General features: G+C 36.4%; 3 protein-coding genes across 4 annotated transcripts in view; 2 read left to right on the forward strand and 1 right to left on the reverse strand.

Annotated features, from left to right (window-relative positions):
* LOC144447700 (sodium/potassium/calcium exchanger 4-like) overlaps positions 1-9,718 on the forward strand; it is a 35,434-nt gene extending 25,716 nt beyond the window's left edge. Inside the window, exons 11-18 of the mRNA XM_078137782.1 lie at positions 190-286; positions 692-810; positions 1,244-1,305; positions 1,549-1,636; positions 2,281-2,474; positions 4,196-4,308; positions 4,830-4,895; positions 5,375-9,718. Coding sequence (XP_077993908.1) covers positions 190-286; positions 692-810; positions 1,244-1,305; positions 1,549-1,636; positions 2,281-2,474; positions 4,196-4,308; positions 4,830-4,895; positions 5,375-5,521 — 886 coding nt within the window. The 3' untranslated portion in view covers positions 5,522-9,718. The remainder of the gene's footprint in view (positions 1-189; positions 287-691; positions 811-1,243; positions 1,306-1,548; positions 1,637-2,280; positions 2,475-4,195; positions 4,309-4,829; positions 4,896-5,374) is intronic.
* Positions 9,719-13,511: 3,793 nt separating this feature from the next.
* On the forward strand, positions 13,512-20,663 carry LOC144445281 (uncharacterized). The gene is made up of 9 exons (XM_078134826.1): positions 13,512-13,531; positions 13,879-14,035; positions 14,643-15,111; positions 15,377-15,598; positions 16,093-16,255; positions 16,650-16,806; positions 18,727-18,852; positions 19,390-19,908; positions 20,478-20,663. The coding sequence occupies exons 1-9, from the start codon at positions 13,512-13,514 to the stop codon at positions 20,661-20,663; spliced, it is 2,019 nt and encodes a 672-aa protein (XP_077990952.1).
* A 1,827-nt stretch (positions 20,664-22,490) lies between these two features.
* LOC144453058 (serine hydrolase RBBP9-like) lies at positions 22,491-27,466 on the reverse strand. 2 transcript variants are annotated; one of them, XM_078144333.1, is made up of 5 exons: positions 27,313-27,466; positions 25,815-25,857; positions 25,245-25,350; positions 24,817-24,902; positions 22,491-22,983 (listed from the first exon to the last, which is right to left on the reverse strand). In XM_078144333.1, the coding sequence occupies exons 1-5, from the start codon at positions 27,403-27,405 to the stop codon at positions 22,760-22,762; spliced, it is 552 nt and encodes a 183-aa protein (XP_078000459.1). In that variant the 5' UTR covers positions 27,406-27,466; the 3' UTR covers positions 22,491-22,759. The 2 variants fall into 2 exon arrangements, with proteins under 2 accessions (XP_078000459.1, XP_078000466.1); XM_078144340.1 differs by lacking the exon at positions 27,313-27,466 and adding an exon at positions 26,907-27,005.
* Between the last annotated feature and the right edge of the window lie 70 nt (positions 27,467-27,536).

Raw genomic sequence — 27,536 nt, forward strand, 5'->3', positions numbered from 1 at the left:
TCATTCCTAGATTGTTTTCCTTTTCTTTTTTGTAATCCACATTAAAAAATATGCAATATATAGCTGCAAGACCCATTTGCCTAATATGTATAATAAAGAGGTTGAAGTTCTATCAAAGTTAGTTAATTTTCTATGCAAAAAATAAAGTTCATTCCCGTCATATTATAATATACATGTATTTGCCCACAGACTAACGTTTTCAGATGCTGGGTTACGACTTATGCTTTCCAGCCACTTTCCAGCAAGAACTCGACTGAGAACAGCCTGTTGGATGATAATAGCCGAGGTACGTCCTAAGTTATGGCAAATCGTAGTCATAGATAAGGGTGTATATTTCTTTTATATTCCCCTACAGGTATAAGCCTAGACTGTAAGATACGTCGTGACGTTTCACCCTCACCGGCCTCCTCTCAGGGGTTGCCTGATGTTTGAGGACACCCTGTCACGGCGTATCTTACAGACTAGTATAAGCCAAATGACACTTTTTGTTGTTGTATGAAAGCCGGCTTACCCTAAACCACACAACCCTAGGGTGTATAAACCCACGTTTGATTCTGTGCCTAGTTCAAACCTATCACAATACTACACAGGTACAAAACTTGAAGACATAAAACTTCTTTTACATGATCCTGCTATACGGAATTCCATGTCCCTTCTTGTAAGTTCTCATAGTTAATTTATTTGTGTTCAGAAAAATCTCGGACAAGAAGACCCTAAGCACGCGGACTATGTCAGACCTCATGAAGGGAGAGAAAATGGTGAAGTGTGCCACCAAGAGTCGGACGACGAAGATAAAGAAGGACAGAATGGGTTTGTCTACCATTTACTTACAATTTATGTATGTTATTTTAAATAATATATTGATGCAAGCTCATCTGTCTAAATTACTATGTCAACAATGACATTTAAACTATTGAAAATGTTGACATTTTGTTGTGAACGTAAAACTGAAACGTGGACTTGTTCACCAAGCTGGTGTCTTGTTTGGTGACACTGACATAACTCATCACTGGAATCACGTGATAAAAGAACGGATTCCCACAAAAATGACCCCGTCCCATTTTAGATCAGGTTTTAACTTTTAAAAAAAAAGTTGTGGTACTTGGATACCGGTACGGTGTTTTGTGTCACCAGTGTATGTGCTATTAAAGCACACGCCACTGAATCAAATGTACTGCTAACCCAGATAGCCCAGATAACCTCGAGTATATTTCATATTAAATCGTATATTTCATCTTTTCAGGACACGTGGCCAGACACCATCAAATGACGATGAGGACATCGGAGGACTTTGTACTATACCCAGTAAGTTATCAGCATGTTGATGTCTATGGGAACAGTCTCACAACATGTAAATTCCTGCTCAGGAATCAAGTTTTGTTCGAGCATCTCTAGTTACTGTCAATGTTTTGGTAGCCTGGAATCAGCATGGGGATAGATATTTTTGGGGAAAAACATAAACTGAACAGTTGTTCTACAAAGCCATTGGCGCTAATTTTAATAATTTTATTTAGTTTTAACGAGTTTCCCTGTCTTGATTATCCACAGAATCGTGTTTTGGTGTTGTCAAGTGGTTGTTTTGTTGGCCCACATCAGTTCTGCTATTTTTTACTATACCAGACTGCAGAAAAGCAAGGTAACGCCAAATTCAAAACTACACGTATTACACATTTTACTCTCATCGAACATAGTTTCAAACTTTCACAAGACTCAGTTTCTTGCATTTTTTCATTTGCTTGGGTTGAAATTATTTAGGTTAGATGGCACGCATAGCTTGATTTTATTGCTACGTTGTGTTCACAAGTGTAGCACACCATTTCTATACTTAAAAAGTTTGTAGCATAGGGAGGAGAGGGGTTTTGTAAAGAGAACACGACTGCTTCTCTCCACTATTGACTCAGAACTATTACAAAAGAAAGTACAACAATGGCAGATCAATTAATTCCAACAGAAACAAACTAAAATTATTATTGGGGGATTATTAGAGGCATGTTGATATAAGCTATCAACGGAAGTTGATGTAATTACACACACAGAAGGGTGGTGATTCTGATAGCAATCTTTTTCTCAAGTGACTGCACATAGAACCCAATGTCGGTGTTTACATTATCATTATTGCAGAGTGATTATATCTACATAACCAAGGCACCGCTGTCATCCACTTGTGTAATCTACAACATGCGACAACGGAAACTTTTTAATTCGTGCCTATCTTTAGTTTGCCGATAACACATTTTCCGTAGTAGTAGTATAAACCTGACGAACATACATCTATTACAGATGGGAACGTTGGTATATGGTGACATTCTTTGTATGTATGTGTTGGATAGCAATATTCTCCTACATCATGGTCTGGATGGTTAGTTTGATAGGCTACACACTTCGTATTCCTGATACCATTATGGGTATCACATTCCTCGCTGCTGGTACAAGTGTCCCCGATGCCATGGCAAGTTTGATCGTGGCCAGACAAGGTTAGTCACTATAACTATGCTTCCAAACTTAATTTACTACTGTTCGTGCATTGCATACATTGCTAACAATATCCCCCAAGTAAAATACGACAGTCGCCAATTTTACTGTATCATCTGAAGAAGAACGTGTTACAACGTCTTTTTTATGTATGGTTCTATCAAACAATATACATGTTCTTTCACTCTCTGTAGAGCGCATGAATACCCTACCTTCTAAGATAATCGTACGTACAATGAATTTACCGGATTTTATTTTTAAAAAAATCAAAACCTAGCCTTTTCTACCGAATTACACTTTCTAATGGAGTGCTACAGTAACAAGTAAATTGATGCACTCCTTATCAGTCAATATAATCATTGACTTTTCGAATAGAATAGACACGATAAATCGTGGGCAATAAGCCCGACGAATACACGTGTACATTTTCTCTAATGACAGTGTCATTGCGAAGACAAGTGGGAATGACGTCAATGGGGAGTGGGTTGGGATTATATCTAGCGTATTATCAACATATGATCTGCAGCCAGCAGCCAATAGCCTTTTATAATCCTATTACTGTAATATACGGTGATGACGTCACGACTCAAAATAGAATATCTAATTTTAGTACTTATATAACCTAGCGTTTTTCGTTATCAAGAGCAACTTGGACCATTTTCAAGTTAATCCTCGACCACTATTCAAAATCTTTTGTACCACATGAAATTATGATGAATTATAATGAAATTATGATGTTACAGTTATTCCGTACTCGGTGAAACATGTACTATGCTTTTTAGCACAACTGAACTGAGGTTCAGAAGTGCTATATGCATAGTAAGGTGTATGTCTGTCTGTCTGTCTGTCTGTCTGTCTGTATGTCTGTCTGTCTGTCTGTCTGTCTGTATATCGGACTGTCTGTCTATCTGTCTTTGTCTGTTTGTCTGTTTGTCTGTTTGTCTAATCACACAATGCTATATGCCTAGCAACATGACCACGCCCATAGCATCCAAATGACGGTGTATATGGCAAAGATGACACAGGGATGAATAGGCAAATTGGGATAAACATTCTAAAAATAAACATGTATATGTCTCACAACTAGACCACGCCCATAGCAACAGTGAAGTGATGATGTATATTGCACAGTCAAAAACTGAGCTGATTAGGCAAGTGGATAAACTTTCAAAAAATTGACGCATAGTCTCCAGCAACTAAGATATCGCCCATAGCAACAGTAAAATTATGGTGTGTATTGCATAGGTAACAACAGGGTTGGATCATCGTGTGGATAAACATTTGTTAAAAGAACGCATAAACTGTACAGTTGTGCCACAATACCATTGGCGCTATTTTTTTTTAAAAATATGCTGTCCCAACTGTCGTTTGCACACAAGTCATCTCAATTATGTTGGATGTTGTCGACTCATATTCTGAATCTAAAAACTGCGGGTCATGCCAATGGATAAATTATTCGACTGATACGTAAAGCATTCAATTTTCCAGTATATTTTGTAGTGTTGTACATGTGGCATCAGTTGCATAGGCAATCAATTTCTAGACTAGATTGCACGTAGAATTCGGTTATGTATCAAAAACTGACCTAGGAATAGTTTTGGTGCCGCTGTACCGCTGTACCGCTGCATGCCTCAAATCAATACCATCAATGCAATTTTAGCATGACCGTGTCTCTGATGCTCCCAAAGTTGGTGACGTCCTGTACATATTTTCTCACTCATAGGTCTCGGTGATATGGCTGTCTCCAACAGCATCGGTAGCAATGTTTTCGACATTCTCCTTGGATTGGCATTACCTTGGTTCCTCAAGACAACCGTCGTTGACTACGGATCTATCGTAAGTAAAACATATAAATACCCTCTCCCCCAATCCTTGAGGACCGATTTTTCATAATATTTTACTGCACCGCATCTTGGAGACTTAGACACTGATTACAGTGTCGGTACTTAGTGCCAAGTTTACGTAGAAAGTGTTGGAAAAAATGTCAAACACATTACTGTATTTATAACTCAAATAAAATCCCAGTCTTTTGCTTTAATATAGGCTAAGGGTGAAAACGTGTCATTTTGACATATCTTGACTCTTCTTGTGTGCTATTAAGGAGAGGGAGAGGGCAGATGAAAGCATACGACTGGAATTTATCTGAAGTCGTAAATGGTTTACTAGAAGGGGAAATATTGTTTCTCTTGAGAGGCAGGGTGCAGTAGATGTTAGCTGGGGACTGGGTTTTATTTGAAGTCGTAAGTGATTCAGGATTGGAAATCTTCCGTAAATCTTGTTTGACCATTCCAAGTGACTACCCGTTTTCCTTGATAAAATGTGTGACGTTTATATTGTATTACTTTATCACTGTATAGGTTCACATAAGAAGTGGCGGATTGATATACTCCGTCATACTACTGTTTGCCACAGTCACAATTGTGGTAAGTACTTTGAAGAGACAGTTCTGAACACAGTGTTCAGATTGTTCTGAACACAGACATTATTTAATCTAGAATAGAATAAACAAAACAAGTGATTGAATCTGCTTCAATCATACATGTCGGAGTTAATTGGACAGTCGCAATAGAGGTTCAAGAGCCTGTGGAAGGGGGGGGGGCGTTAGTCGAAATCCCCAAACACGAAGGGTCTAGACTGAATATAAATCAACTTACTCTGACGACAGGTAGGAACAGTCGACAAATTGTGTATTTTATTTTACTTGTGTGTGTGCCTGAACGTATCGATCAATTGATTAAATAATTGATTGATTGATTGATTTCTTGGAGTAAACGAATTTTGGCACTTTTGAGGTAATTTAGTGTGTTTGTATTAGCCACTACAAAAACAGCCCGCCTCCACCGCCAGATGTACTTTCTTGATATTAGGTAAATTTTGTTTTTTTGTTTTGCACCTTCTCTAGGTTGGAAGCATCCACTGCAACGGATGGAAACTGAATAAACGCTTAGGAATGATCTGCATGATCTTCTACGTCGTTTTCCTGACTTTCTCATCACTGATCGAGTACAATGTATTTGGGTATGTCAATCCACCGGTATGCAACGATTAATACGATGAGTATGCAGGGATAGGTTTGATACATGGACATTGATAAGACTGGTGCTACTGACGTGGATTCCTAACACAGTCGTACCGTGGCAGGGAATACATAAACAGGAATCGCTATTCAAGACAGTAGCATACATCCTGTGGAAACAATAACTCTGATCCAGACTCACTAATTCACGTATGCAAAATCAACGATAATCACTTTTCAGATACTTTCGTTTTTTCAACTATGTGGAGCGTGTTCGTCATATTTCATTGTGACTTAAACTCGTTCCATAGAGCTGCAAAGGACATTGACTTCCAAAGACAATCATTACTACTGGTTTTATACCACGGGCAATAAGCTTAGTTATGCAGGCGCTAACATACACGTTTAAACTTATATATTATTTCTGAAAATGTGCACTATTGATATTACATCAATACTGCCAACTATAGTTAAAATATCACAATCTACAAGTTTTAACTAGAACGTGCCCTATGCATTCCTCTCTACGGCATCGTTGGTGTGTCGGGGAAAATGTGACTGGCTTGCAAAGAATGGTTTCTACCGTACCCCTTGCTATTACATGTAACACCACACCAAGAATTGGAAAAACTTATAAAAGCCACGGGTACGTAATATGTGAAGTTAGCCTTTGAGTCGACGTTGCCTGCAATTGTTCTTGATTAATATTCCGACAACATACAAAAATGGACACCTTCAAAACGTGCATTCCTTTAACAGCTCGCCATCGGGTCAATAGTTGAACGACCTTCTGGTATGCAGGGTTTTAGCACATTACCTTCAATGTCAGAATTATCATTTTCCATCTCGTTACATTACGTAGGGTGTAAAACAACTGTCGACATTCATTCAGGGAGAAAAACAGTAGATAGCAGACCTTGGAGTGGACGGTGACTCCATGATCTAAGGGTGGGAGAAGAGTCCCAGACTTAATAACGTTTAAACCGATAGATAAATCTACATGGATATTTAGTATATGGAATCTTAAAACATATTTGTTTGAATTTGTACATATGGCAAGAAGTCAATAAGTATTGTGTCCCTCGACGTAGCAGCAGTTAAAGTAATAACGATATACAGTACGTTAAATCCCCAATATAATCACTGTAAAACACCCTTTGTATATGTATGCAAGGTTTTGGTCGTCCGCCATCGTTATCTCATATTTTGACCCATTAATTCGTAAATCTATAAACAACCAATGATCAACCTGCAAATACACTGATATGTATTATATTTCCTTCAGAACTGAGTCGTGGTTAGTAGTCAAAAACGTGTATTTTTTCTCTCTTTCAAATTTGTTTGTTTGTTTGTTGTTTGTTTGTTTGTTTGTTATCGACGTCTGAAAAGTTGCATCATGCTTTACCTCACTATATTGTACCAGTTGTGCTACAACGCCATTAACGCATTTTTTTTTAAAATACAGGGTTAATCTATATGTATTATCACCGCAAATCTTCAGCTCTTATCATTACAAAAATTGAAACCTGACATTTTTTTTTCTCTATTCAGAAGAAACGTAGCAATGTGGATATATACTAGTATCTACATAGACACTTAGTCGTGCGTTTACTACCCGTGTACATACACACCCAAGCATTATATATTTTGTATCATGGTATATCAAGTTATTGTCTTTCAAAATATTTTACACAGAGACTCAAGAATTGATTTCTTTTCAGTTATGACATAGTTGTGCAATGGTGTCCAGACGTATGCTAAGTATTTCCTTTCCTCAATCAATTCATAACAATGAAATACATCATAAAAATAATCACATCTGAAGGAAAGTTCTAATTGCAAATTTATCTTTTGTAATTATCTTATGCATTGTTTTTGTTGAGGTTCAGTGCATACTATGTCACAGGAATAGTCATCACAATTGTTTGTCTTTTTCTTCTTTTCGACAGTTTTAGTTTATCATGGAGTTCGCCGTGTAATTTAGTCGCCACACGTTTGTATACAACAATTTAATATACAACAATGATTAAGGAGTCCCAACTTACACATGTCATTAACGATTTGTATTTTCTCCACTCTATCGTAAGGAATTTCAAATAGCATGATGTGTTGTTTTTTTTTATGAAATGTGTGTTGCGGGCATATGTGTCTGTACGTTAAGCAGGCTGCCTCAGCAATCTATGAAGTAACAATTTGTATTTGCAAACTTTACTTGTCAATGATCTACTCAATATACAGGGTAAAATGCTAAGTAAGCAATGATATACGGCTAAGGTAGAAGCTTTCAAATATAACCACAAGAAAAAACATGGAAAGATTTGCAAGTCATTTACGTATATTTGTTTGTTTAATATCATCTCAGTATTTGATATATGAAAACATCACATTTACCCCCACGAACAAGGCGCCAAATAATTTGCTTCTATGATGTGCAATTGACTTACTTTTACTTAGTTGGCCGATTTATTTCTTTGGAAACTTCCATATTGTACAGATAGTTTTTTTTATAGACGAGATAAGTGTTTAGAAGTGTTTGTGTTTTGATAATTAGATACTCACAGTAACAAAAATAAAACTTAAAGGGACTTGGACGGAAATATATCGATCTTTTGATTTTCGTTGTACTTACCATGAGACAAACTGTTTCTAGAAGTTATGAAAATAGAACCAATGACGTCATTTTTGGAGTATAAATTCGTCATTGTAGTCATTTGCATATGAATCAATGACGTAGTGTGTGGAGTATAAATTCGTCATTGTCGTCATTTGCATATGAACCAATGACGAATTTGTGGAGTATAAATTCGTCATTGTAGTAATTTGCATATGAATCAATGACGTAATTTGTGGAGTATAAATTCGTCATTGTAGTAATTTGCATATGAATCAATGACGTAGTGTGTGGAGTATAAATTCGTCATTGTCGTCATTTGCATATGAACCAATGACGAATTTGTGGAGTATAAATTCGTCATTGTAGTAATTTGCATATGAATCAATGACGTAATTTGTGGAGTATAAATTCGTCATTGTAGTCATTTGCATATGAATCAATGACGTAATTTGTGAAGTATAAATTCGTCATTGTAGTAATTTGCATATAAATCAATGACGTAATTTGTAGAGTATAATTCGCCATTGTAGTCATTTGCATATGCATCAATGACGTAATTTTTATAGTGAAAAAATCGTTATTGTAGTCATTTTCACGTTTCCATATAAACCAGTGACATAATTTTTGTGTGTATAAAATACACCATTGTAATCATTTGCATTGAGAGTTCTGTGATTATCAAGTATTTGTCTGTAATTTAGACAAAGATACATATTTTTTATAAGAGGGGAAAACAACACACGAAGTTCCACACTACGTCCCTTTGAGCCATGATGGTAGATTTCACAAAGTTTTACTATACTGAGGTGTATACAAGATTTAAACACAGTCTCGAATTGAATTTTGTTCTGTTGACAAATACTGAAGTGTGCAGTCGAAAATTTCAGGTACAATTTTCAAGTTTGTATTTCAAACAGTAGTTCAATTCCAGACTGTGGTTTACTAACACAGATGAATTTTCATTTGATTTAATCATATTTTGACATTTTGGTTACTCTAATCACAACGTCGTTAAAACGCATCAAGATATATTCTCCAAGTGATTACCTCTGATCCCTGAAGTGTGTGTGTGTGTAAGTGTGTAAGTAAGACCACGATGTGACATTTTGATACCTGGTAAACACGTATGAATGCATGGTGTGTATATCAATATGATAAGAAGTATTATTAGAAACGTCTTATTTCATGACATATTTATTTTTGATAATTTGAGAGTTGATACATGAATATTTACTAGGTTTATGTGGACTAGGGGAGTAGATGGGGTCTCGTGTTTTTTTTCCTATTTACAACCCAGTTATAAAAGTATATGTTAGTCTTCCAACCTATGATGGTGTGATTTTTTTGTATGTTTATAGTCTAAGGTAGACAAATATATCTCGAATGTTCAAAAAGAGGTTACTGAATATATAATATATATATATACACAGTTTTAAATTAGCATTTTTAGTGAAAACCAGTTTAAAGGGTACAACCCGTATCAGTATTTGGTTGCGAGTCACGTGGGAGTCACGTGGGCGTCATGTACATTGTTGCAAATTGTAGGAAAACATGTTTTCATTCGATGTTTCTTTTGTAAATAAATAAATGAATAAATAAATAGAATAAAATGCATTTGTTGGGAAATACGCTTGTATATATTTTTTATATCGCGTAAGTGTGGATGATGTGGTACGTACGTACATAGAACATGCAAATTAGGTCTAACATTCTCAATTTTGGTCAAATTTATATCTTGAAAACTAAATGGTGAATGGGACTGAAACAGATAACAACATGGATAGGTAGGTAAGTGAATAAAGTTTTTAAAAATGTATGCAAATATGCCTAGCAATAAGACCATACCCATAGCAACATCTAAATTATGGCATATACTGTAAAGATAATAACAAGGATTAATAGGCAAGCAAATAAACATTCACAAAATGTAAGCAAATATGTCTAGCAACAAGACCACGCCCATAGCAACAATCAAATGCCTGTGGTCACGCGTCATGCACGGGCAGCTCCCGATCGATGATCACGGGTGTCACCACACGAGAACATGAAACATGTGAAATGAAGCGAGATTTTCTTCTATTCACTCACAACCAGCAAGTTAGAGGGTCTGTGTGAATCCGCCATTATATGGGTCGCGAGGTTTCGAATTCAAACAAGTGCGTGTAGCACGTAAAAGGCATTTTTTCAAAAAGAAAACCTTGTGCTCACATTTACTAATCAAAACACAAGAATTCTGTTTATTTTTGCCTCTTCGGTCACTTTGGTATTCAAAGGTAGGAAGGAAATCACACCATAATTTGATTTCTGTAAACATTTTCAATGCAGCAGCGACGCGACTCGACTCGGGTCCAAATCTTGTTGACATCGACAGTGCATATGCACATGGGCAAAAACACACGTGATATTTCCATGGTTGACACAATGACAGCGCTTCCGTGTTGTTGTTTTTGGAATTGTATGTATAATGTAAACGTTACTTCATTAATTTAATATCTATTATTGTGCCAATTAAGGTAACGAGACAAACACGGCCTCAACATAAGAGTATTGTAATACAAAATATAGATGTTTACGAAAGGGGTTCGTCGCCACAGCCTGAAAGATGCGCCAAACTCTTCGGAGTTTACTGGCACAGCCTGAAATTGATTAGTGTCCACCCTCTTCTGAAAAAGAATAATGGCAAAAAGAAAGAAGAAACACAACATTGAAGGTGAGATAGATATATACAGCCATAGGGGCGTGTAATATTTCATAGATTGTTGTTTGTTTTCCTGGTCTACATACTAAATATAACAACCTTTTGACTATATATTCCTACCTGTCAGGAAAAAAAGAGAAGGGAGGACATCGAGTCACGATCCTGTATAAACTCCTCTGTACGTCTTGCTATTTTGAATAATCAGCTCATTGACGATTGGCTGTTCGAAACTACGCCTATGTAAAGAAAGCTCCTGGAAACACTAACTACTTTATGGGCCACCAAAAGTGAAATAGTCAAAAGGTTGTTATATTTATATTAGTCTGTAGACCAGGAAAACAACAATCTATGAAATATTACACGCCCCTATGTATACAGCTTACTTGAAACTGATTACTGTACACTTGTAAAAGTGTTGCTTGGCACCATGAAAGTGTACAAATTGTAAATTCATGATGTGTAGTACACTGTGTGTACACTTGTAGGCAGTTTCCACCACAGAGAGTGTCATAGGTGTAAGCATGGAGGTGTTTCTACCCCCCATTGTGTAAGCTACTACGTTCAGATTGATTCAGATCTTGGTCCATGTCCACATTGCCAGCTAGCTGATTCAACTTCAAGGGTAATTCACACATCTGATTCATGATAGTATGGACAGTAAAGTTTTTTGCCCCGTTGTGGTCTACCTTGGTGTGTACTAACATCCATGTTCAAGTCTACCATTCATTTGAATACATTTTGCAAGTGGACCTTTGCTAGCTTACAGCTCTTTGGATCAGTCAAAATAGGATTTTTGAATATTAAAGTTACATTTGTTTGTTTCATACTTTTTTTTTTAAAAGAGGGGGCCTTGCTACTGAATATATTCTTGCTTTTTTTTTAGTTATTTATATTTCAGAAGATGATGTGAAAGGGGATAATAACAATAATGATGTGATCCTAGTTGAAGAGAAACGACGAGTGGTTCATTCCATCAAAGTCGAACGAAAGATCCAAAACGATGCACATCAAGCAAAAGATAATCTACCAACTTCTAGTACATCCCAGGGTGAACAAAGACTGCTACAAACTTCAGGCAAACAAGAAGATACCAGGTCAAGAGGAGGAACAGAAATGCTGTCTTGTCCTTTCTTTGGTTGTACATTTCTGGAAGCAGTTGGAAAAAAAGATTGCATGACAGTGCACATTCAACAACAAGATCATGCCAAGATTGGGTTTGAAACAATTACTTCAATGTTAGACAAAGCTCATCATGGTGGTAAGTAGATTTAGTCTTCTCCTTTACTTCACAGTCAGACAAAACTCGCCACCACCATCTCCTCCTCTACCTCCCCCACCTCACCCCCCACTTGTTACACACACCGTTGCGGACCTTAAAGTTGTCAACTCAAAATTCTGCATCATCATCACAGTTGCAGTTGCATCGTTGTTAACAAGAAGAATGACTGATGCAGAATTTTGAGTTAATGACAAAGGTCCACAATGGTGTGTGTAACAAGTTTTGTGGTTGCCATTGGTCAATGACAATGACGACATTCGTGGGCTTCTTCTATGTAATTTTGAGTTGATGTTACTGCTTCTGGCTTTCCATCAGTGTTGTCGTCGTTGTCGTCGTCGTCATCGTCATCGTCGTCATCGTCATCGTCATCGTCATCGTCATCGTCATCGTCGTCATCATCATCATCATCATCGTCATCGTCATCGTCATCATCATCGTCATCGTCAATCGTCATTGTCATCGTCATCATCATCGTCATCGTCATCATCATCATCATCATCGTCATCATCTGTGTATTCTACACCAAATTAATTCCATCAATGATTCAGTATTACAGTTAGTCAGAATACATTAAGCAAAAAAATATAACTGTGTTCTTGAACATATCACCAACAGATGATGGAGACTTGTCTTGTATATGCAATGATTGTGGTGATGTATTTGTCACAACGGCTGATGCTGAGACACACATCAAGTCGTCCAACCATAAGACAGCAGTAGTATTGGAGATAGCCTGTTTTGGATGCCCATCTTGTTTCTTATTGCATCCAACCTTTCTTCAGTGCATGAAACACATGATGGACAAGAATCATGATAATCACTCCTTTCCTCTGAAGGGTAAGTGTTGAACTCAAAATGTATGATTAGATATAGTTTTTCTTAAAACGAGCCAACTTACAGGATTTATTGCAGTTTTTTTTCAGGTGTGTATGTCGGAAACCATGTTGGAGACTCAAAGTCTTGAATAATCTCTTGTGCTAACATTGATCATTAATCATAAATTCCCTAAACATATGTTAGCCAGGGTTCTATTGTAATTTGCATATCAATTAGGTGATTTGCATATAGACAATGGTTTGCTTTGACAACATCTTGCTGCATAAGAAGCATTGAACCATATATATCCCCAGATTGTACTCATCGGTCTACGATTGAAACGAAGTTTCTGTTGTGACTTGAATATTAACGAAGTGGTTTACATGTATAGACAAAAGTATGCCAGCATTCTTAAAACCTAAATAATAAATAAATTATTTTATGGAGGTGCTTTCTGCTCATTGTCTTTCCAGATGATAATGAGAGTACAGCACTACCATTGCCAATAACCAGGGAATGCTTTCACACAGTGAGGAGACTTGTACAAACAAAAACCATTGGATCTTGTGTCTGTCTAGTATGTAGTCAGATGTTTGGTTTAAATCAGCAACGCAAAATGGCTGATCATTTTCAAAGGTAAGTCAGGTTGACAATTTTGCAGAGTTGGAATTTGACAGTTGATTCTTGTTACGTTATGTGTTACATGTTGCCATGCAGTTGTGATACAGAGCATAATACTCAACAAACTTTTTATATTTTTAACCTTGTTTACAAATTGATTACATTGAGACATTGTACTGATATTAAAGCAAATGTAACAGTATACTTTTACACTTGATATGGATGCTATAAATGGTTGTTGCAAGCAAGAAATACTCTTTAGTTTGGTGTTATGAGTTGTAAAACAAGTATATATGGTCTTTTTATCATTTGCACTTGATATTTGATAGACAAATGATATTTGTGTAATGTGAAATCCACAGGTGTGCAGCACAATTTGTGTTCATCCCAGAAAGTGGCATGGTATCTGTACTAGAAGCTCTCGTCAACCAGCCATGGAAATGTCATAATTGTGGGCTATGGTTATCACAGAGGAAGAGGAGTTCCCATCATGAAGTCTGTCGAAAGGATACCCCACAGGTAATAGAGTTGTCCAAGTTGTCAGCTTTTTACAACTGCTTGGTACATTACAATCCAGCGATTGAGCTGTAACTTACTTGTATACATGGGGCAAAGTCTACAGCATCTTTGAGATGTATCACTTGCGGACAAAATCTAAAACAACCTCTATTATTGAGCTCCCTAAATGTCTGGTACTTATAAACATCAGATTCACCTTAGAAAAAGAAATCTGCTGCTTTATTCACGAAAGCTCCAACTTGTCAAGGAGAAAATACCATTCAATGTCTTGTTACTCGTGGTAAATACCCATATATCCAGCACAGTGGTTTGCCAGTATTTCTGGAGAAATGACCACTTACAGCAAGATAGGGAATAGACAGTTTTCCACCATTGTATTATTGATACATGACATGCTACCTTTGCACGTACAAAATCAAAACTCCATAAATGAACCACAAAGTACTTCCCTTTTCAAAATGAGGTAATTTTAGAATGATTATTATCATTTGTATTTACGATTGATGATGTCAAAAATCGTCCCCTACAGTGACAGTGTATGCTTTCAGGTAACTTTGTTAGTGCATTTGAAATACCTACTTCTATTCTATCATATTTTCCATTGCAGCTCTGGTTACACCAACAATTCAAGACCATCAAAATGTTACTCCTGTACTATTCAAGTCAGAAGAGCTCGTGTGAACCAGGGAAAAAGAAACGGAAACGTGAGGTGTCTGACGGTTCTACAGACCAGCAATCAAAGCATAGAAATGTGGACAGAAGTCCGATGGGCCTGTCAATTACCATTGGTCAAGAAAAACCAATGGCCAGCTCAACTTCAAAATCAGTGCCAAAGTCTATGCACAATGGAGAACAGCATCCAAGTACAAGTGGCCTGTCAAAACAATGGGTTGAACCTTCCCAACAAGCCAAACCTAAGGGGACAGTGTCATTCATAACTTGCCCATTTGTTGGATGCAGATTGCGACAAGGTTGTGCTGAAAAACATTTGATGGAAGCACACGTTCAACAAGCAGACCACACCAAAGTTAGTTACAATTACTTGCAATCTCTGCCAGACATGAAACAGTCAAATGGTATGTACTGGTAGCTTTTATATCAATCAATATATTACAACTAGGAATTTACCAATGAACCAGATGATTTGATACTTGAAACTGTGATGGGGTTTTAAGCTGCACTAGTTGCACCTCTCATTTTTAGCACACAAAGTTCATTAGTTTGTTTATGGCTGTAACGGCTTATATTGCCACATTAATGGAGACTTGAATCGATTGTTGTATGAAATTGAGTTGCACAATCCATATTTTGTCTGCTATTAAATCAAGTTTTCATCCACAGAGACTGGAGATTTGTCTGTTATCTGTCACGAATGTGGTGATATGTTCGTGACTCATGGAGATGGTACAAAGCATCTGTTATCATCAAGTCATAAAGCAGCACCACTATTGCAAATCGCCTGTTTTGGCTGCCCTACATGTTTCCTCTTGCTACCAACATTTACACAATGTATGAAACATATGGTGGACTATAACCATGATAGACATGCATTCCCTTTGAATGGTGAGTCAAAATAGTGTAACGTCATGTAACGTGCATCAAAATGGTAGCAACCATAGAGACTGGGTGGTTGACCTGATAAGCATTCTCTCCACACAGCATGAAAAATATCAGGCATGTTTTTTTTGTACAAAGGTCAAATTTCTGTATATATAGCCAACTAGGCCATATACAAGTAGTTTGACACAATCAATGACCATTTGACCAAATCAACATAATACAGATGTCATGTGAGTTATTCAACCAATCAGTTTCTATGCGCATTATCCATGAAAAAAATACAGAGTTTGAATCACTGAGTTCACAGGCTAGGTGGCGAGAATGCTTGCCAGGCCAGTATTCCAGCCTTCAATAGAAGCTACACTTATTTTGTGTATCATGGTTGAATCCCTTATAAATATACAAATGTATCTCCAAAATGATCCAAAAATTCATCATCTTTCTGATCAATGTTAAAATTATGTGGTAAAATGTTATTTAAACCTGTTTCACTGTAGATGACAATGAAAGTACAGTGCTACCATTACCAATAACAAGAGGGTGTTTCCACAAAGTGATCCGCCTTGTGGTGTCAAAAACCATAAGACACTGTGTCTGTATAACTTGTAATCAGATGTTTGATGTGGATCAACAAAATCAAATGGCAGCACATCTTGAAAGGTGGGTACTCTACTCTCTAATAATATTATCTAAAATGTAAAAACTTGCCAACCGTAGATTTCATATCTACAAAGACTTTTTGACCTTTGCGATAATGGCCGAATGGTGGACATGTTTGTCGTTAATTTTCACATTTTGTACACTAACTCTTAAGGATTGAACAATACTCACCTGAAGTGTGGGCCATCAACCTCCAGTATTGAACAATGCTGGCCCACACATCAGGCCATCAACCTCCAGTAATGAACAATCAGAGGGGCCACATTTCAGGCCATCAATCTGCTTTCGAAGAATGCCCCTAATTCATTTTTTTTTTATTTAAGTCCAAATGTAAGGAAGTTATCTGTTATCATTCCAAAATCCGAAACATAGATGTATTTTCTTGTATCTACAGATGTGCAGCATCCTATGCATTCATTCCAGAAGACAAAATGATATCCATATTTGACAATCTAGTGAATCCACCCTGGATGTGCTTTCAATGTGGATGTGTTCTAACACAGAGGAAAATGAGTTCTCATCAAGAAGTGTGTCAGAGGGATAATCCTCAGGTAAAGTTATTACTATACTGCTTATGCAGACAACAAGTCAACTATCAGCTAGCTATTAACACAGACACACACTACAGCTATTATTGCAACATGTTGATATTACGTAGTAACAGATGTTGATGTGATTGCACTTACTCTAGGTTGGCATCTGTGAGAGTGAGTTTTTAGCCCTCAGTGGGCAATGCCCATAGGGGGCTATTACATTGGGTTCCATCCGTCTTTCATATACTCTAGGTTGTCATCTGTGATAGAGAGTTCTTCAACCACATTTGGCACAATAGCAAATTGCTCAATAAGTTGTGATGTTCTGTGTCTAGAGACATCATTCAAGTGTCTGCACTTGTATTTGTAGAGGTAATTTTTCAGTTGGACACTAAAGCTTTGACCTTGACTTCCATGTTCAAGGTCAAATGGTAAATTATTCAATAACTTTGAAGTTTTATGCTGAAAGACACGGTTCAAATATATACCCCACATTGCTAGAGGTATGTTTACTATTCAGACAGACTTTTGACCTTGACCTTTATCTTCAAGGTCAAATTCAAATTTGCATAATGACATAGCCATACATTTGGGTTATATCTCCTATGAAGGCTTGTTCTCAAGTGACATCACTTTTAAGGACTTTCTGAGTATTTACACTATCTTGATTACAGGGTGGTTATATCCACATAACCACTGTATTGCTATCACCCACTTGTGTAATATGCTACATGCAACAACAATAGTTTTGGTGTTTAGCTTTTTTTTACGATAGGCTTGATTTCCACAGTAGTATCGGTATATCAACAAGAGTTTTAGTGTGTTTTATCTTAAAGTTCCGATAGCATGGTTTCCATAGTAATATTTTTCAATCAGTGACTGAACAGACCACGTGCTTAGTAATTCAGTTAAAACAAAATAATATGAATTGTGATTTTAGTGTCAAGTTTGTTCACTTGTAAGTTGTAGTTTAGATAATAAATAATGCTGATGTTGGCTGTACACAGCAATGATTTTCTTCACAAAAGATGTGACCATTCACAATTTTAGTTTTTAGCATGTCTCATGTTCAAGGCTGCAGCACATGACTCAACACAATCAATCATAAAGTCTATAACTGAGGGGGAAAAGCATCTCTGCATCAGCAAAATTTATTATTTATAGTTCTGCTGGAGTATCTTACAAATAGAAAGCTGTATTGTGTTACTATTCTGCATTCATTTTTGAATTATGATGAAAAAATGCACAACTTAAAATGCACAAGGGGTATTTTTTAGTCCCCAAATGGGCACAGCTGTAGGGCTGTATTTTAGATGCCATTCTCAGCTGATTGTAAGGCTGTATGTTAGGGACCAATTAACAGCACATTAATGATACAGAGACTGTGCTTTGAATAGATTTGTAGAGATCTTTAGCTGCATATTGAAACACATGCACGCATGGGAATGTAATCGTGCAGGCATACATGTAATGACCCTTAAAAAGAGTCATTTTTAGCTACATGTTCAGAACACAAAGTTGACAGACAGTGGAATGTGTGTGCATGCGTTCACATCTTCTATACAGAAGGCTAAAGTCATGCCATTGTTTTCAAAACTTGTTGGTATTTTAGACATTTTTTCCTGCAAAGTACCCGAAAGAAAAATCCAACAATTAGTTATACCGGGGTACATTACATTTCTGCAACTTTGATATCAAAATTATGACATGTACTAGAAGAAAAATGACTAGAATTTAACACTCATTTACAGTTACTTGTAGCTCACCATTTTAGCATGCAAACATTTGCTATGGAATGCTTGCATTGTCTTCGAATCATGTGACTATGACACTATGCACATCGAACACATGGAACTAAGTGCAGCTAAACCTCTCCATGGCAACCTACCTTCTGATTTGCTGATTAAATGTAATATTTTTTCTTCTGACTTTCTGCAGCCTCCTCTGTGGGAAAAGTACAATACCATCAAAGAGTTACTGCTTGACTACTACTCCGAACATGTTGATTTGAAGCTCAGAAGACAGAAAGATAATGGAAAGATGGGCAAGGGTAAATGTTCAGATGTAAGCACAAGAACTGGTGGACAAGTATTCCACACAACTGGTTCAACAACACAAACAGCTGCAACCACTGCACATCAGCAAACTGCCAACATATCTAACAATAGGCCTCTGATGTCAGTCACTGTACCAAAATATATGCCTTTGAAGTCAGTCACCACACCAAACAATATGCCTCTGATGTCAGTCACTGTACCAAACATTGCAACAATACAAAATGCTGCTGTGCCATTGCAACTACGTACTGTCAACATGCCAAACCCCCATGTAGTAGCACCACCACATGCCAGAAATATTGCTGTTCAAATACTCAACAGAAACATCAATCCTAGTCGAGTTTTCCCAGAAGCCTTACCAAGAACAAATAATGCCCAGTTTTGTTCCAGAAATCTATTAAGGGGAGTCAACATTGAAAATCTGCCAACTGCAAGGAATCATAACATTCAACATAACTTCACAGCTCAACATTTTGGGTACAGATTCTCAAATGAAAAACGAGGCCCTATTAACTTTATACAACCACCTCTTGGTGTCTTTCAGTTCTCAGGGAGGCAAGGACCAGTAACACGGTCATCAGCTTGGTCGGGTGTAGTCAACAACTCACAGAAAAGCAGTAAAAGAACCAGATGGCAGGATCGTAATGGACCTGTAACTGATCCTATACCTGGACCTTCTAGCAATCCACCAGTGTCAGACATTCTACCAATTACCAAGAGTTGTCAGACTGTGTGTACTGCTAATGGTCGGACTAAAACATACAGCGCATCAAAGACTGGCTCTTCCTCCCCTACCATCACTGCTGAACCAACGCAAGCCTTCCTGGAAACCATGGCACAAATCATACTCGTAGATTTAGACAACTGGATTTCATTCTTCACCAAGCTTCCAAAGCCACTGCCAGACAGAACATTTGTTTGGGGCTTCCATGCAGAAAAAACTCAGTGGCATGCACCTGTTAACTGCCATGCATTCAAGGAACTGAACAATAAAGGCTGTTTTCGATTGCATCCACAAAGTGGGAACACCAAAGATGCTGCTGATTTTGCACTATGTATGCAAGTAAGTTACAGCTCAATGTGTATGGTCTTTATGTATTTCCATGCTATATGGTAATTCGTTGCTAATTATTTGGAGTGAAGTATATTATTATAAAGGATGGCAAGAATGATCTGAAAATTTTATTATTACTAGATACCAGACAATAATTGTGTAGATTGTTGAGATTAAGAAATGTAGGGAAATTAAGAATAAATGAAGTTTTAGGATCAGATTCAAGGAAATAGTTTGAATCACTTGGTACTTCAGCCTTGTGAGTGCCGTGGTTGTAAATTTATAACTCCCAGCAGTTATTCATTTGAAGACAAAATATCAATGCCTACTCTATATTGATACGTGGAAGTGAATGAAAAGAAACGCTTTTCACCCTGTTTTTCATTCAAGTCTCGAAAGATATTACAAGGTAGCCTTGCCTCTTAATCATTGTTTTCATGCAGTCTATAAGAAGTTGCAAATGTCTACATTTAATCTATCTTAGTTTTGAGATCCACCTTGATAAAGTAGAAAAGAATCACAGATAGAAATGCTAATTTCTGACTTTAAAAAAAAATGTTTTTGATTTGCCCATACAGGCTGGAAGACTAGATGAGAGACTACCATTACACATTCCCTTCACCGTATTATCTGGAGACAAAGCATTCTCAGAGTTGCAGAGACAACTTGCAAATGGTCAGAGAGTCTGCCATATTCTAAATCCACATAGAGTTATTAGTATGGCAGAACTATATGCTCTCATATCAAGTATTACTGTGTGTTGAGTTGTGTATGGCAGCAATAGTATGTAAATATAACTAGAGTTATGAATATTTGTTAATTGTTTTGCATTATTTTTTCCTGTAGCTGAAGTTTTTAGTGTTGTTAGCATAACTGAACAACGTACCGTAGGTTCAGTAGTGCTATGGGCATGATAGAGTGTCTGTCCATCTTGTTGTCTTGTGTATATGTGTAAATGACTTAAAAGTAAAAAAACACCAGACCCTCAATTTGGCAAATTGGTTGGGATATTATTTTGGGTGTCTGGGGTGGGAAATTGTTCAAAGCAAAGTGATTGCACCACAGATGTGTGATTTGGGTCAGAAAATGTGAATTTTTGGTCAAAATACTTGAACTCAAAAACTGCTCATTTAATAAATTGATGTGAAATTTGGTGGGGATGAGTAGTATAGATGAAGAATTGTTCATGACATGATGATTTCATCAGTGATATGTAAATTAGGTCTAAAACTAATAAACAGATTGTGCTGAAATGTGGTGGGGATGTGTAGATGTAGAAGTAGTCAGCACGTAATGATCTCATCAGTCAAATAAGGTCTACACATTTGAATTATAGTCAGAAACTTCTATCTCTCAAAAACTACTTGGTGAATGGGGCTGAAATTCGGTGGGGATGTTTCTAGAAGTGTTATTCTGCAGATGTCATTCGAGACATTTTGACACAACTGGCCCTAACAACCATGATCACAACCTTGGCAATGCCCAATATTGCAGCATATTTTGTATAGAAAACAACATTGCTAGGTAGATAACTGAATAAACATTCAAACAATGTATCCAATGTATCCAATGCAATGGCACCATTTTGTTTACTTCATATCGCTGAGGGACATGTACTACACAGTCTCCAGTTGTGATGTTTTGAGTATATAATACTATTACGTTACTCTTGTGAATAATATGGTTACAAATACTGAATGTGATAGTCCTTGAGAAGCATATGACACTATCAGTCCTTAAAAATTGAAATTAATTTGCCAAATTTTGTTTGTTGCAGTTTTCATGTTAGCTAATTCGTCAAACTCAAATCATTTTTGTGTATATCTCAGGCTGATAATTTATTTTTTGATAGTTATGTAAATGAGGGAGGCGTGCCAGAAGTACTCCTAAAATAATTATAATACAAACTTTAGAAAATAACCCTTTGAAGACAACCGCGCAACATCATGCTTCATAGAGTGAAAGTTAAAAGGGTTACAAGCCGAGTTTCTAAATTTTGGGGCATATTTTTGTTGCATATTCAAAAGTACTACAAGTATTCTGCAAAGTATTGAACAAAGTATAAACTCGATCTTAGTATTCTACAAGATGGCTTTCCTGTTAAACAACTCTGAATTGTGGGTGAACTCATTTACATAGGGTTCCAGGGCTTGAATTTAATTTCTATTTTTGGGGTCAGACTTAGTCAAAAAGTGACCTGTTCCAGCTACAATTTTCTATTGATTTCCATTTAGACTAACAGACTACAACTTTATAAACTTGACAGTCCAGTCCATTGTTTTTCCCCTTCTCCTTTTGTCTGGGTTTTCTGTACTCTACTTTGTATGTATGTGCTTTATGTGTTTTGCCTTTTGTAAATAATAATAAAAAAACTTGGCAGTCCATTTATAATCACCAATAGCCAGCTATGTGTCCTCTCAGACCACCAGAAGAAATGGTCCGAGGTGTCCTGGACCACTGCTAATTTGGTAGTGTGGACATGAGGTTTACATGTAATAGTCTCTGTGTCCTGGACTACTGCAAATGTTGATCCCTAAGAGATCACAAGACTGAAGGAACTGTATTTGATAGAAACATAAAGACACAAATCATATAGTTCCATAATTAATAACTTTATTTATTGAGAAACAAAAGAAAAAAAATATTTTTGTATGTCAGTAGTATAAGATTTGTGTTATTTTTGATATTGACTATTAAGTCAGGTGACAGTGAAAGTGTTACATCACTCTGTTACCAATGGTATTTTGTACTGAATGGTCGAGAAAATGTTTGAATGATTTTTTTTATTTATTTATGCTCACTTGTAGAGACAGGTGAAGACAAAATATTATGATGTTGTAAGATGTTTTTTCACAAAATATTATGATGTTGTAAGATGTTTTTTCACAACTGTTATTAACTCAGGAAACACAGGTTCACCAAAATGTCCTCTGTCTTCATATTTGTGAAATTCTGATGACAGATTGTTGGCAACTTCTTGTTGTTCTTTCCAAGGTAGAAAAGGGTCATCTGATGATCCAAACTGTACTATCCATTTTGTGTTTTCCTTTATCTTCTGCCATTCCCAAGGTCTGTTGTAGTACCCTGCAATAAATTAAATATATTAAAGGGATGCAAAATTAATTATGTTGTATGTGGAGGTTTTTTTTTGTCTTCTGCAAGGACCTTTGATACATTGTGAATGCGAATCATCATTGCTACTATGTATCCAGATTCAACTTAGATAAAGAAAAGTGAGATACAATAATTACATGCATATGTGTTATCAGTGTCTGTAATTTGTTATGCAAGTCATACATGTTCTTTTGAAAACTATTTAAAGAATTTAAGTTTGTGAAACCATGGTGAAACCTAATACTCTATATTCTATTCTTTCTTTCTTTACTTTCATAGAAAAAAAGTAAGATTATCAGGTGTAAATTTTGTGAACAAGGTTTGTTTGATGTACATATTAGGTAACTGACTTCGAAGCTAGTGTGTTTCTGTTAACTAACAGTTTTAAAAGATTTCATCATTTTCCACTCCTTATTCATTCCATGTTATCCCTACAAAAACTGTACAATTGATATGTGTACAGCAAGACATATTGAAATACTACTGTTCAATGGAGTTTATATTTATACTGCTCTCGCTGTGACAGTCATGCCTTTTTTTTCAAGTTCACACAGCTCAAATGACAATATGAAATAAAAATAATTTGTGTTATCATATACCCAGTATCGATTCCAATGCAATTCAATGGAGAGCACACGCATCAAACCTGGGCAATAATTTTCGTATCATGGCCTGGCACACTTCCCAAATATGGCAAGAGGTACACTCATCGATATCCATTCACTCAGTGATTTAGTTTTGTTAATTTCTTCACTATTTTGATGTTTCTGCATATAAAATAATATTACAGTGCCAATTTATGTGATTATGTGATTCAAATGATGTTTCCATGCCACTACATGGGATATATAGTAAAACCTGTACAGTCCAGATATGAGTTTTGCAGGCCTAGTAGTACAGCTTATGGGCCCTCCCAAAGCCAAACCCCTCCACTGTACAACCTTAGTCCGCAAACCCATATCCAGGCCGTAAGGAATATTACCAGCATTATCATAAATAGTATTTAGTACATGTCAAATTCTTTTGGAAATTCATACATCAATATACATATCACTACTGTGTGTTAGTGTTAAGACTTTCTCGCAGGCCAATATCATTTTCCCTTTACACAACAAAAAATGATTGGAGTGTATGTCTTGGAATGTGCCGTAAAGAGGCTTGTGGCTTACAATGATGGTGTTAATGTTACAAATATTATGGCTTAGAGAAGTATACCTAGACTGTGTTTGAAGACGTATCTCCAAAACTAAATGTATACTCTCTTAACTGATGTCTGAAATATGGTCTTACAATTCACTCAAGTTTATAACATCATATATAGCAATGTTTACTCATTACATAAAGTGACATCAATTCACCAAAATACACTATAAGAAAATAACATACAAGCAGTTCACTGTAGTAAATAGCGTTGGTCATTAGATTTGTCTTGTTAATGATACTTATCATCAGTATGACAAATTCTATATTACAGCTGACCTCTTGGTGACAGTTTAATGATATGTGTTCAGTAATTCTGCGCCCCTAGCTAGAGGTCACCTGTAGCTGTGGAATTTGTCATTCTGATGAGGATCGTCAAATAGAACAGATCAATGATTTTTACTAAGCTTAACTGCTTGTGTGTTATAACCTTTGTAATTCATGTGATATACCAAGGTAATAAATAGTTTTGGTGACTTTCCACATTGAACCGATGCATGTATATAGCAGAGCATTGATGCACTATCACTATGTATGGAATTCGGTAATGTTAAAGTTGTCAAACACATTCTCAATTTTGTTAAGTTCCAACTATAGACATACCACTTTCTCTTTCTGTCTCAATTCCTAAATCAGTAATACAGGAAGATACCAGCACTATCCCAAGAACTTTGTATTTCTCTGCATATCTGAAAAGAATAATTCAAACACAAAATACTGTGACAGATCCCCATGGAAGTGAAAAGTGAAAGCAGAAAACACTGCAAGCATGATTGCAAATACCCGGGAACCCACATTGGCACTCGCTCATTGTGGAGTTCTGTTACTATTTCATGTTTATCTGAAACAGCAAAATTGAGTAAAAAATCATGTGAGAAATTGAATGTAAAATTCATTTTGTGTGAGCATGCAATTTTGTGTACAAGGAACTATTATGCACTCATTTGCATATCATTTGCATGCATTAATATTGTATTGCATTGAGTTTACTTGAGTTAGGGCTTGTGAAAACATGACATGGCAAGGTTTACCTTTTGGCTGCTTCAGCTCCTGAACTGTGGCCAATGATAACTGTATCTTCATCACACTTTAACTCATCGTGCATGAAAGGAATCCAGAACTTTTCTCTTGCTATTACTGTAATCAAAATCAGAGATGCCATTGGCCACAAACCAGTTGTTTACATTAGTCTTGAATTAAAATGGATGTGGACATTGTATGGGATTTGTGGGGTTTCATTGAAATTGTTGAACATGTACACTGATGTACACTCTTCGATTATTACAAGATGGCAACTTCTGTGTGTGTGTGTGTCTGTGTCTGTGTCTGTGTCTGTGTCTGTGTCTGTGTGTAAACTGCCATATACATACATATATGAATGATGTTTTCAAGAATCTTGGTGGATTGTTTGGACTCTTTTCCAATACAGTCACCGATGACAGTATTTTTTGAATATTAGTAAATACCTAATACGTCATTATTTTGTATTATAACCATAGAATATTAGCTGCTTGAATCAAGTATATATCTCACAAGTGACTGTGGTCTGTGCATCTTCTTTGACAATTGAGAGCACTTCTAGTTCTAATAGATTTATTTACCTGGATCTGGCATATTTTGTAGAACTGCTTCAACATTTTCCAACTGAAATACCAAAATAAGTATTAAAACAAATTACAGATGATATTATGCTACTGTGCATAAACATATGGGATAGCTACAGATGGGATAGCTACAGATGCATACACAGACGTGATGAATTATATTTACTCAGTTTGTTTACAAATCACTTACAATATGTACAAACACAAGAAAAGTTATTTTTCTTTGTCACAGGCTGTAATATCTCAGACCACCATTTGGTGGTCTTGAGGTGATATGAATATGTACAAGCGTCTCATACAAATGTCATTTTTTGCAATTACTGAGTTTAATAAAAGCAGCAGACTTGATCTATGTTGTTCCCATTTCTCTTCCAGTAGGAAATCAAGGTAAAGTTATTTTATTAGTTATTGAAGAGATTTTGTTCCTACACACATGGTGGCATGCAAAATTCTGAGCTATAGCTATCATACAATTGCCTTTGGCAAATTAATATACCAAAGTATGTGAAATTATTTGAATCTTTCATGCTTAGGATATTGCCCTATTGCCTACTGAAAAATCACAAATTATACAAATGAGTCATTAAGATTATAAGCCGCATCAACAAGCTTTAAAGTACACATGCACTTCATTTATATCACTGTATGTACCAAACCATCTGAAATTTACAACTTGCATTCTAAAGATATTGCCAAATTATCAAAAATGATTATTTATGCAAATTTAAGCACTACAATTAAAAACTACTTCAAAAAACTTGATCACACAGCATGGGGTCTAGCTCAACTATTAGCACACCTAGCTGTATGATGAAAGTCACCAAACACACTCCTAATTCTTTGCACTGATCTTCCCAAAACACACAATCTAGCAACATTTATTAGTGGTACAATTACTTTTCAAAAGTTGTACTAGCATGTTTTCCTTTTAATTTCCAGCAGTCCAGAACTGGGTAGTTTATGCATGCCATTCCCACTTACTTAGATTTAAGTACCCAGCAAAACCATCAGAATTACAATATTTTTAATCAGAATTAATCTACAGCTGGTTTTAAGCTCGGAAAATGATATTATTGAATACTCTCCTACCCTCATGTTTGACCACTTTTGCTTGATATGATAATATCACCATTAGTCTGTACAACAGTAGTAGTCTGAACGGTCTGGACATAGTTGATGGACGCTGTAATGATGTACACGTTGTTCCTCCGTAAACATTTCACACTTTCATTTTATAAAAATTCCCATTTTTCATTGGAAATGCCTTGTGACATTATTTATTTATTTATTTATTTATTTATTTAAAATTTTAAAAATGTACAAAGGACCGATATATGCGCTTCGATAACACCAACACGTCTCCTTTTCCCCGAGATGTGTCACGTAAATATCCCGAGCTAAAACTGAACTGGACTACAAATCTAGTCCCCAGACCACCAAACCAATCTCGTTTGGTGGTCTGAAAGTGAACATACATCAAGCTGGGGCTAGTTACCTCCTGGAATTTATCTCTTGCCCAAGCATACCACATCGATGGCATTTCTACTTCCCCTCCCCCGTTGCCGGGCACAATAACGACACGCTTCATCGCAGATATTGCACTAATATTGGTGAAAACATACGAGCTCCGTTCTAAGTGGCCTGCGGTTATAACACTTCCGGGTTCGTGTAACTTCCGGGTTAAAGTTGATATCCTCGTTCTACATTAATATATATATG

The sequence above is a fragment of the Glandiceps talaboti genome, chromosome 2, assembly GCF_964340395.1.
Source record: "Glandiceps talaboti chromosome 2, keGlaTala1.1, whole genome shotgun sequence".
Lineage (NCBI taxonomy): Eukaryota > Metazoa > Hemichordata > Enteropneusta > Spengelidae > Glandiceps > Glandiceps talaboti.